This window comes from Corvus moneduloides, chromosome 21 (genome assembly GCF_009650955.1).
Source record: "Corvus moneduloides isolate bCorMon1 chromosome 21, bCorMon1.pri, whole genome shotgun sequence".
In the NCBI taxonomy this organism is placed as follows: Eukaryota; Metazoa; Chordata; class Aves; order Passeriformes; family Corvidae; genus Corvus; species Corvus moneduloides.
The window spans coordinates 3929806-3942366 of record NC_045496.1 but is presented as its reverse complement, the minus strand read 5'-3'; the positions used below and the strand labels follow the sequence as shown (position 1 = coordinate 3942366).

Genomic DNA, 12561 nt, shown 5'->3' with positions numbered 1-12561 from the left:
CTTGGGAAGGCAACAAGCCGCTGATCTGAGGCTGGGTTAAGAGCTTGACTGGCAAATACCTTGAGAGCACAATGACATCCCCAGGCAGTGGGGTTTACTTACATGTGGTGATTCACTTCTCATGCAGTTCCCTGCATTTCCAAATCCAAATTCCTTTGGCACAAGAACGCTTAAGACTACATTGTCCCCTGTGGTGAGTGGAGGAAGACAAGAGTGACACTCTGCTGCCTTCCTGCCGAGTGCCTCAGTTTCCCTGCTGTGCACTGGGTGTGGGTGGGGAATGCACATCAGAAAGCAGGTCCTGGTGAAGCTCCCACACTGCACACAAGCCCCAGGCTGCACAATCCAAACTGGGAGAAGGAAAGCTCGCTGCTGCTGGTGGGGGAAGGGGATTAATCAGCAGGAGATGACAACAGAAGTCCAGCCTTTCATTAATTAGAGGAGGGCACAAGCTGATTCAGGGAACATCTCCCACACAGCACCGGGGGGGTGTTTTTCTGCAGCCATTCTCCTGCTCCCTGGAGGCACTGGGAGTTTGTGGGTACTGCTTGAAACCACAGCCCCGTGGAGCAGAACTGTGTCACACAACACAAGCCATTCCCCTGGGGAGAAGCTGCAGACCTGCCAGGAAAATAAACATGTTTGGCACAGCACAAACCAGGCCATTACCCTGTCAATCAGAGGGCTGAGGATTTGGCCAAAAGGCAGCTCGGATGCAGAGCTCAGACCAAGCCCTTCACAATTTTTTCGAAACAGGTACCCCAGAACACACAGACCACCCTCCATCACCCATCATCTCTGCTGCAGAACTCCTCTCACAGATGATTTATGAGTATCTGCACAGGAATTCAATAATTAATGTGGCAGAATGAAGCCCTATGGCTGCAAACCCAGAACAATTTCCAGCAGAATTAAGGCACAAGGGGAATTGGCCATTGCCACAGCTGATCTATGGATTTGTGGCTGCTATGGAACTTCACGTTTTTCTTGGAATCTGAATACTTTTCTACGAGACCTAGCCCAGCCCAGCCATGTTCTGACACCAGGAGATAAAATTATCTGGCTTGTCCTGTGCAGAGCAGACTGGACAGCTCCTTCTGGCTGGTAAAGAATCCATGTGCATATATGTATAACTGGCATAATGAGAACCCAGTTTCAGCATGGCCTCGAGGCACTAACTCTTTAACAAATAAGAAACAGACAGTAATAATCCTGGGCTGGTTAGAAATGTATCTTTCTGGAAATATTTGGGTAAGTATTTTTCCTCACCATTTTGGCTTACATGAGGTGCCTGGTTACCCAACATAAATGGCAGGGGTTTCAGTTCTGGTTTAGTTATGTAAAGGGGCATCTTCCTCCTGCACCACATCCCTAAGAACAGTCTGGAAAAAATGTAATAAAGACCCTTTGCTGGATTAAGCACAAATCAGCCGACCCAGCTGCCAGTGGGGCTTTGGGGCTGGAGGTATTTTGGGTACCTTATCTATATTACAGGTACCGTGAGAGCTTTTCTAATTAGTCTTCTGGAAGATGAAATGCCTGCAATGACAGTGGCAAGTGCCATTTCCAGCCTGCTCACACAGGACTGAAATGGCTCGTTAAGTCATCTGCAATCAGTGGTGGGGCCCTAAAGCTTTGAATACTTGATTCGCTGCCATACAGCAATTTTCTCATGTGAGGAGAAGCAGGAGCAGTCAGGCACCTCTTCCCCATTTTCCCTCTCTCTGCCAAATGAGCTTTTCTTTTTTTTTTTTTTCCTTTTCTTTCTTTTTCCTTTTTTTTTTTCCCCATAAACTGTTCCCTTAGAAACAGCCTGTTCACCCTTTCACCCTGCTCCTCCCCCCCCTGCCGTTCCGTGCAGCTCCCGTGGCCTCTCTCCTGCTCCCTCTGAGTGAACAGGGACTGACGTGCTCAGCCCTTTGGTAGCAAAGGGAGATGATGTTTCTGGCAGCCCTGCTGTGACAGGGGAGGTGGCACGCTGTGACCTCAGCTGACAGCCACAGCCGTGGCGGCTCCCCAAGGGAGCTGTCAGGCTCTAAACGCCTGGTTCAGCTCCTCATCACATCCAAGGAGAGAAAATGTTAACCCCAGCCTACTTCCAGCTCTGCACTGAGCTCCCAGCTTCACCAGAGCATTTCATTATGGAATGAAATCATCCTGTTTGCTGTCAGCTCCAGCAGCTTCTCGCCAATTTGTTTCACAGAGCTCAGAAAAATTGGAAGGGGCTGAAGCAATGGAGAGGAACACGAACATCTCAAAACCAGATTTTTTGTGTTGGAAAAGATTACATGATCCACAGAGACATGTGACCCAGGGAGAAGGTTCAGAGCACATCTGTGATTGAAATAAACCCGAAGAAGTTCAGTCTGCTCTGAGCTGTGCCAGTTCTGTCTAAACTTGGGTCTCCAAAGCACAGATGGGAATTTGGGAGATAACTGCTAGATGAGTTCACACTGTTTGTCCTGTCAGACCAGGGCTCTTACTGGCAATGCCTGGCACCAGCTCTCTGCTGAGAAGGTCCAAGAAATCCTGCTGCACACTAGTCAGGGGTAACACACTCCAAGTGCAAGCTTACTCCTGATTCTGACAAAGGGTGTTAGTTTAAATCACAATTTGGAAAATTTATTGCCCTGCAATGTTCTTTTTTTTTAAGTGAAAAGGTCTCTACCAGAACTCAAGGTCTTCTCCTTCTTCACAGGAATGTCAAATATCATTTTGATCTTGTTAAGTTTCTGCCAGGCCTCAGGAAAACACTCAGGCAAAGGCAACTGCAGCCATGCATTGGATAACTGGCCTTTTGGATGTTTTTTTGTGTGCTACAGCCTCAAGCAGGATGTATTTACAAAGAGTAGGAATCCAGAAACCTTTTCAGTCTCACCTGCACTGTGACTGCTGCTTCTGAAATGCATTTTGACTCTGTTCTCCAGAGGAACTATCAACATGTTCCCTTCCCACTTTGTTCCTACAAGGAACAAAAATTCATGGTGGGGCACATTCTGTGGGAGCTAATTTTGGTGGCTTTGATTGTGTGGATGATCTCTCTGCAGGGATCAGACGGTCTCGGACCTCTCTGTAGTTCTTATCCACTGTGGAAACACGGATGAGGTGGATTTCGGGGGGCTTTGGCTTCCTGTCATCCCATATATACTCTGGAGAAAGCACCTTGGAAGGTTTGTGGCACAGGAAGTGCCTGTTGAGGTGACTCTCCTCCTGCCAGGCTGCCACAATCCCTTTGGCTTTTGTCTCCAGGATGGTCATGTGGCAGGTCTTGGTGAGCTCATAGACCTTCCTGACCAAGCCTCCAAACACGGCTCCTCCACAGTAGAAATCCCCTTCTCCCTCAGGGATGAAGGCTGCCGAGGAGCTTCTCCTCTCACAAGGGAACTGCTCTCAGGGGTCTCGGGAGTAGCCAGGGTGGATGGCTGCCACCACATCCCCCAGGATCTCGGGGCCCCAGGGGCTGTGGGACACCATGCTGATGTCCAGGCAGAAGAGGCACCGATGGCTCACCTCGGCCACGTGCTGGTTGATGGTCTCCATCCTGCACATGGACATCTCCTGCCAGCTGGAGTAGTTCTGGATGGGGATGGTGACAAGCCTGCACCCTGGCTGCAGCTGGACGTGGGGAATGGCCTCGGGGCTGTCTGTGGAGGTGTAATAGTTCACCTGGGAGCCCTGCAGGAGGTGCCGCTCTGCCGACTCCAGGAAGCGCTGCACAAACCTCGTGTACCTGCATAGACACAGCCCATGGAGAGCACTGCAGGGACAAGGAGGGGCTTTCTGTGGAGAGGGACTTTTTGCAAGGGCATGGAGTGGTAGAGCAAAGGAGGAATGGCCTTCAGCTGAAGGAGGGCAGGGTTAGATCAGATATTAGGAAGGAATCGCTCCCTGTGAGGGTGGGGAGGCCCTGGCACAGGGTCCCCAGAGAAGCTGTGGCTGCCTCTGGATCCCTGCAAGTGTCCAAGGCCAGGTTGGTGCAACCTGGGATAGTGGAAGGTGTCCCTGCCCATGGCAGGGGGTGGAAGGAGATGAATTTTAAAGTCTCTTCCAACCCAAACTATCCCAGGATTCCAAGGGGAGGAGTGGTGGATTACAAAGGGCATGTTAGTGAATGCAGGACAAGGAGTGAAGAGAGTTCACTGATTATCACTGCAAGAATCCACACACTACACAAGCAACAGGTGTAGTGGAGGATGAGGAATAAGGGGATTATCCCCATTTTGACCAGCTCTAATTCCCAAGCCACCTGCTAATTCTTAAAAAATACTGCCCACACTTCAGGTTCCTTAATTGTTGTCATCCCGTGGGCTTGTGTGATTATGGATGCACTACACAGGCACAAAAGCCCCCTTTAAACTGGGACAAATTCCAGGAAAAGAAAAGCCAAAATCATCTTTCCACAGAGGAAAGGCACCACCCTGAGAACTGTGTCCACTGAGTGCTTCCCTTACTTTCCAACAGCAAAGCCTGTCACCCCCATGCTCAGGTTCAGGGTCTGTAGGCACTGTCCAGGATCTCAGGATTGAAGGTCCCTTCCCAGATGATGGGGACCAGCCATGGTGTGACTGTCAGCACATCCTGGTGGCTGAAGGGGGAATAGAAAAGAAATGCTGATGAAATGTAACTTCTCGTTTTGGTGTTGAGGCCAGTAAATGTGAAAGAAGCACTAAAAAGGCAGCAAGAAGAGTGTGTGAATCAGCATTAATTCACCATGGAGGGTATTAGCCTCAGGTATTTTCTCCCTGCACTCTGATTTGAGGTTACAGACACAGATATTTCAACTCCTGGGCTGAAATTAAGCACTTTAAAACATCAGCAAAAACCTGAGGATCTGCTAAAATCTCATTTAAGGACTTTCCTGCTGAGGAGAGTTTAATGACCACTGAACTCTCAGAATGGGAAGCTGTGCCTATTTGCTATCAGCCTGATGCACATTGCTACAAGCAGATTAAAGCACAAGTAATAACATGAAAATTACTATAAAAATATACCCCATTGCTGTGTTATTAAAACACAGCTTGCAGCATGACAGCTTATTTTTCCAGTATTTATATATAGCTCCAACACATTCAGATACAATTTAAAATGCTGTATGTGAGCCAGCATTCAAATGTGTAACAAAGTTAGAAAAAAATCCTTAATCTCCTGTGAGGAAAGTGGAAATACTGAATATAAATGCAGCAGAATCTGATTATGCCCTATTACAGCTCTGCAACGCTGTTTCAATTTGCTGCTTTGTTTTCTGTGTTTCATTCTTACCTTTTTGATTTTAAAAGGAGATGTCATTTATGGTGCAATTCACCCCAGCCTGCTCACATCTGCTCCAGACCAGGAGCTGGAGCCCTCTGCTAATGGAATTTGGCACACACAGCACGTGGCCACACTTGGGGGCTGCCAGGCTCCCACCTGACACAGTCCCAAGGCAAAAAAAGCACCAGAACCAAACTGGGGGAGCTGTGGGGAGCAGCCTGGTGCTTCAGGCAGCAGATCCAATTAGATCCTCCAACCCAGATATAATACTTTCAGTCTGAGAGGATACAAGAATAACAGTTTGACTCCTTCCTACAGCAATGCATGTGATTGAAGGATTAAATTATACAGGAAGAAGAATTTGGGTTGGAGAAAATGTACTGACTTGATCTGTTTCTGGGTTGGTTATCCTTTTTTTGGATGAGGGGGGTGAGGGAAGGAAACACGCATGTTCCCTTCTCTAAGCTTTTAAAATTTCATTTTCAAGGGCTGCCCTGGGAGTCATGGTCATGGTCACCCTCTCAGTGCCAGTGAACTCTCTCCAGAAGACACAGAGCACAAACAGGTTCAAGATTCTCCCCATTTAGCCCAGTACATACCAGCTAATCTAGCCCAGAAATTGATTCCAACATGGAAGAATGAAATATTCAAGCTGAGTACATCCTGTTGAAAGGTCAGGGAGGAAATAACAGATAACAGTAAGTGTGTGTACCCACAGGGTGTGTTTGTTAACATGCAAAAGGACGTGGCTGTTGAAGGTGAACTGCTCCAGATAAAAGTCAACTCACACTAGCAGAGCCAAAGGAGGCTGTAACAAACCGAGCTGCACAGAGAGTGTGTCCAAACCACTTCCTGGTGCTGCTGTCCCAAATCTTCCCTTAAACTCCCTGCTTTGGCTGGGTCTCGGAGATTTGTCTGTGTTTGCTGAAACCGCTGCTGAAGGTCACACAGAGCACCTGCTTTATTTTGCCCTGAAATGAGCTCAAAGCTCTCCCACAGCTGGTTGCAGCTACAGCACAGCTCCAGAAGGTATTTCCCACCATCTTACAGATATTACAGATTTCCCATCTCAAAAAGAGTTCCTGCCCATGACAGAGTGTGTGTGCTAATGTAATATTTAGGAATTAACAGTAAGTGTGCTAATAAGTGTGCAGTAACCAAACCCAACCTTAGAGCAGCACAGGCAGCTGCTGACACACCCCTGTGGTTGGGATTCTCAGGGAACAAGGTCCTGCCCAGTGTGCCCCAGGACCCTGGAACTGTGAGTGCTGCAAAGTGCCCGAACCAAACTCAGCAGAAACAAAGTTCAAACAAAGAAACTTACTTTGGCGCCAGCACTCTTGGCTGCTGATAAAATAATCTGTAAAAAGGAAGAAATATCCATTGAATAATACATGAATATGCCTGGAAGAGAGGAACAGCAGTTTAAAGGTCAGGAGATAAAAAGCCAGTACTTACTGGGGGAAAAGCTGGATTAGCTTCTCTTCTGTATATTGGAGTTTTATGGAGCTGCATGAAGGGGTGGGAAAAGAAAGGGATTGTTATGCTTTTCCTAAAATATCAACCAAGTTTGGCTTCAGGACCTGCTGCTGCACTGACAGCTGTCCAAATCCAGCTCCAGCTGCTGTGGATGCTGCCCTGCCTGGCCCAGGATTAGGCATCACCTGGGGCTGCCAAGCAAGGGACAGCTTTGGCACAGGACACACAACATGATAGGGACAGAGAGATGCTGCAGCCATCCCAGTCTGTGGGGAAATCAGGGTTTAGGGGTCAAAATGCACATGGGACTGTCAGCAGGGGTCATGGATGTGCTCCATGCCTGACGTAAATGTTCCTGGTCACCTGGAGGGCTGAACTACCTGAAATACACCACATTTCCAACAGCATTCAGAGAAATAAGCACCTGACCAGACACAGTGGTTCAAAACGGGCTGAAATCATGAGAAATACCTCAATGAAACATGAATTCTTTTCTATTTGCATAATTCTGTTTTGTTTTTACAAGGACAGTAGGTCATGGTAAGGGATGGGAGAAGCCGTGGCTCTGGTCCCAGCTCTGGTGCGATGTGGCAGTGAGGAGGTCACTGGGGCTTGGTCCCGGTCCCTGTCCCTGTCCCTGTAAATTCTCTCTGGGAGAGCTCGTGGCACCCAGGCCAGGTCAGGCACATCAGTTTGCAGCATGCAAGGAAGCTCAGAAGCAGCTCCCCTTCAGCTGTTCAGGTCCAGAGGCCAAATGCCACGGCACAAACACATTCACAGAGTGCAGGGAGAGCACAGATGGCAGAGGGAAGAAGCAGAGCGTGATTAGAACTGGGGGTTATTCCTCACTGTGACAGCACTCCTGGGCCTGTTCATCTCACCTCTCTGCTTTAGGTGTCTCTGTCTAGTGAGTGGATACTTAAAGCACAGTTGTGCATGTGCAGGTGTGTGATTACACCCTGATAAGGAATCCAGCTTTAACCTTTAGTCCTGGGCTCTGTGACCCACAACAAACACAGCCTCCCCCACCTGTGCAGCCCCAGAGCTGTCCTGCAGGGCAGGCAGGCCCAAACAGCATTGTTAGCTTTTTGTTTTAAGAGAGCGACTAATTACAGCTTCATAAAGAAAGAACAAGCGACTTGTTAATCACTGTTTGTGTTGTCAGTGTGAGTAACAATGATCTGTGTTACTCATTAGACACAAAACAAAATACGTACAAGATTTCAGGGCACGGAAGGTAGTAGGGCAGGTACTGCACTTTTCCACTCCCAGATGTAGCCCTGTGGGAGCAAAGAAACATCTGAAGGTAAGTAATGTTGAAGGAAACCTTCCTAGGATTTTCCAAGATCACCTAAGGATCTGGCACAGATTTTGAGAGGTAACTGGCTAACTCCATGTCAACTTTGCTAATTAGTGTAGGATCTCCTGGGTTCACATTCTAACATGATGTCCTGCTGCTGAGGCAAAACTACCCACAAGGTGAAAGTACAGCAAATTGCAACATCATAAATAGGGGATAATTCATAATAATTTAATAATCAGTATTTTAATAATTAATGGAATGCCTTATCTCAGATTCCCTTCCAGCAATGTTTGAGTTTGCTCCAGAGAATCTATAAGCCACACTCAGTCATCAGAATATTCAGTTACAGAATTTGAAAGCTGCGATGTCTGACAGCTACAAACCTGTCCCTGGTGACACTGGAGTGAGTTTGGACTGTTTGAAGAGACACATACTCACCTCTGTTAAGGCCTGAGCTGAAATGTAATTGGAATATTCTATACTTAAGCATTTGTTTGATTTACCAAAATATGAATATCGATCTAATATCGATACACAGCTGAGACAGACAAAAACTCTCTAACAGTTTAGAGTCAGAAAGTGAATGTTTTATTTGGTGCCAGGCTCAGTGTGGGATAGTTCCCTAAGATGCAGGGCCCCGATACAAACAAACACAAAGCTTTTTATTTACAAAAACTATGAATATCCAAAATACAAATGCATATTCATAACATTAACACCTCCCATTCTCTGCTTCATATGGAAATGAGCTTAAATGTCATTAAGCATGTGTAGTGTGTGTCCTGAATGGAGTCGGTGGTCTCGAATTGGGTCAGTGGTCCCAAGAAAGATGAAGTAACTCATCTTCCTCATTTTGACATTTTTGCCTTTCTGAACTTTAACAATCCTAATTACTTTAGTGACCTCTACGTTTCCTCTTGGGTGACTTTTGAAGGGGTTCCCACCAAGGGAGGAGGAAATTGGTAATTGTCCTTGTTCCCTACACCAACTCATCAATGTTTCTATTCCTCGTTCTTAGCACAGCTAAGCAAACATGCAAATGACAGATCATCAGTTATTTGGTAATCAGTTACTAACATCTTAAAACCCATTGCAGGTCCAGCTCTCTTAACTATTTTAATTAACTCTAGCTGGGCCCATATTCCTTCTTATTCTAACTAATTTCAACACAGCTAGCCTATAATTAAAACCTTTATGTTTCTTCTAAATCTATGTTTCAGTTTGCGAGTCACTATGGTGTTAGCAGCCTGATTTGGACACAATTGTTCTTTTTTCCTCACTCCCTTAGGGCCTTCTCCCTCTACCAGTGCTCCTTTATCTATTACACAAATTGCTGTTCATTCTTGCAGCTTGAACAGGGACTTCCCATAAAACTCACAGCCTTTATTTTCCCCCTCCTATGAGTTCTACCACAGGGTATCCACAGGATGTTTTAGATACGGCTGAGCTGGCCAGCAAATGCTTACCAGATAACTGCAGCAACAACACCCAGGCAGACAAGAGATCCCACCACCACTCTCCTGGAAATCATATCTTCTAGAGTAGAAGGAAGGGCAAATTCTGAATTCCAGCAGCTTTCACTCTGTAAAGAACAAAAAGAAAGGGAAGTGAGCTGTAGGTATCTTGCTCTGGGAGAAATTGGTTACTTCCTCAGCGGAGGATGAAGCTTCTCAGCAGCTTCTCTTCCAGTTCTGACGTGATGAACATGGAAAGTGCCAGACTGTAAAAGCCAGGGCACTGAGGCAGCACCTGTAAAGCGTCTGAGCAAGTTCTCCATTTCAGGGAGCTTTAACCCTGGGTGTAGTGTGTAAGGAGCCTTTCTGATCTGATTCCACTTTCTGTGGATTCCATTTTTTCATCTCAAGCAGCCACCCTTGGCAATGGAATCAAATCACCCACCTCAATTCTATCAGAGAGCTAACACCGTTATCACCTGAGCTGATAAACTCCACCTTTCACAGTCCAGTAACTGCCAGAGGCACTCCCTGCAAAGGTGCCGGTAGGAAAGGTAAACTGAGGTGTGACACTGGCACAGAAACATCTCACAATCCTAATGCATGTTGGGTAGACATTGAGCCAAAGAAATAATTTCCTCTACAACAGCCATGAAAATCAACTTTCCCAAGCCCAGCAGCCTCACCTTAAAACATGAAATCAACCTCTTTTTCTGTTCACAAGGAAGGAAAAGTGCCCACAGAGTGAACTTTGGTCCCTGTGACGAACACACAGAGCATTTGCATGAGGCCTCCAAAGGCGTTAGGAGCACATTAATTGTTATTACTTTGGTTATTACCTTCAGTGAGGACACGAGCAGGGAGCTGTGGATCAGGCTCATGTGGTTTTGTTTCACTGCTGTCTCAGGACCCAACCCTCCACACCAAGTGCTCTTCCAGGCCAGCTGGAAGGACCAGATGCATTTCCAGTTAGAACTTTCTGCTTTCTAGAATGTGATTGGAGCCTGCAGGAAAAAATAAGAAGAAAGAGGCTGTTTAGCAATTCTGTTTATAGAGTTGGTAGCATTTCTATTAGTGGGAGGAACTGGTGCATGGTGCCTCTTGGAGAGTGCTGAGGTAATCCCAGAGATCATTACTGGCTCTTGGTGAGGCACAGGACAGTGCCTCTGGATCTCAACAGGAAGGGGTGATTTTCCTCCTTTAATTTCTTTGGCTGGAAAAAGACAAGTGGCAAAAGTTCTTTAATTTGCTTTACTGTTTCACACAGAAATCCTCACTGGTGCTTCTCCCTCACCTCCCTGTGAGACAATCTAATTAGCTTTCACCAGGAAGCATCACAGAATCCTACTTTAAAATAACGACTGACTTTATATACATATATATATGTAGGTGTGTGCATATATATAAATATATATGTCTTAAGGCCTTCCACCACTTAAAGCCTTCGTAGAGTCATGCTGAGCAGTTCTGGATTCTTGCCTAAAAATGCTGCAGATCCTCAAACACAGAAGGAAGTGCAAACAGCCTTCCCCCTCAAGCTGTTATTCTGTGTTTTGACCAGTTTTATCTCATTCCTGTGCCAGTTGTGTCATGAGAGCTGCTACGCTGATGCCAGGATTTGTCAGTGCCACGTTTCTTACCTTGTGCTTGATGCTTCCAGCACATGCAAAGCAGACAAATGTGCAGAGGGGAGTTCAAACAGTTGTTTCCAGTCCTTCTTTAAGAGCAGGCTGCACACAGGGCAGGTAGGAAAGCCCTTCTCATCAGCAGGCTTCCAAATTTCCAACCAGGATCTCACTCGCTGCAGTTCAGGTCTGGGCAGTCTCTCTTTCCATACCTGAAGGCGCTGATGTTTCCTTCCCTCTTTCTGTTCTGTGACCTCCTTCCATCTTTCTTTGTAATTCCCTAACTTCAAGATATGGGATTATTTCTGTCAGTTCTGACTGGACTCTCTCTAATCAGCCCATCCTCGTGAAATTGGTGTCAAAGCAACCCAAATTCTCCTGCTGAGCCCTCAGCAGTATGAAGTAAAGCTGGATTACTCCCCAAACTGAAATGTTGTTACAATTCATACATTCCCACAGGACATTTGCCTACTTTGCAAGGACCAGCACTGGGATGACATTCAGCCTGTGGCCAAATGGAATCCACATGTTTTCTATGGAACCTCTCCCAGCCAGGTCTGTGGCATATAAACCCTTGTACTTCATGAAAACAAACTCAGTTTTCAGGCTATTTGTTTTTCTAAAACATCAAGCCCTGACTGAATCCTGTTTTCCCTGGGGCTTGCAGCCCCTCCCAGCTTGATGCCACTTTCCAATTGCATAAATATCCTCTCAACATTTCCACCCAAAGCATAAGGGAACACACAAACAGTCCCACCTGGGAGCAGAGTCTCCTGGGAGTTCCCATTTTCTGCACCTGACCCATGCTCTTATCTCCATGGCATACAGAGGCTGATAGCACAGAACGTGGGTGATGGGGAAGGACAGAGGATAAAAACAGAGAGAAGAAAGAGGACTAACAGTTACCCTCAAATAGGACAGTAAAATTAACACAGAATAAAAAAAGTTGTTCTGGTTATTTTGGTGCAGTTTCAGCTGTTGTAATGGGCACAGAGTACTTCCATGTGTCTTTTACAGAGTAAACATCTAATCCCTCAGGAAGAGAAATACACATATTTTGAACTATTACATCATTAGGAGCACAGCTGATGCATTCACCCTTTGCTTCAATTTCTATGGTACAAACCTGCCAGAGCACTGGAGCCAGCTGAGATTGGAACATCTTTTGCATCTAAAACCATCTCACTGAGATTTAGCTCAACTGATTTACAGTTTACCATGAAAACAAAAATGAAATCAATGAGGTTGCAGCCAATGAAAGAATCTCCAACCCAATAGAAATCACAGCTAAAGCATTTTTAATAGTTACTCAGGTTCCTCGAATTTGTTCAGAGAGTTTTTTCAAAGGGATATGGCTGAAAGTAGCTCTGTTACTCCCAAATGAACTTGCTTGACCTCCCAGAACAAAGCACTACTTTATCTTCAAGCCCTGCTTGGAAAGCATTCTGGA

General features: G+C 46.2%; 1 protein-coding gene across 1 annotated transcript; it reads right to left on the bottom strand.

The window, feature by feature from the left end:
- Positions 1-2320: 2320 nt before the first annotated feature.
- Positions 2321-10405, bottom strand: GBGT1 (globoside alpha-1,3-N-acetylgalactosaminyltransferase 1 (FORS blood group)). Its single transcript, XM_032131199.1, is given in 9 exon segments — positions 2321-3842; positions 4141-4166; positions 4452-4491; positions 4494-4585; positions 6575-6610; positions 6709-6759; positions 7947-8009; positions 9499-9614; positions 10326-10405. Coding segments are annotated over 9 exon segments (1329 nt in total). The 5' UTR covers positions 10368-10405; the 3' UTR covers positions 2321-2979.
- Between the last annotated feature and the right edge of the window lie 2156 nt (positions 10406-12561).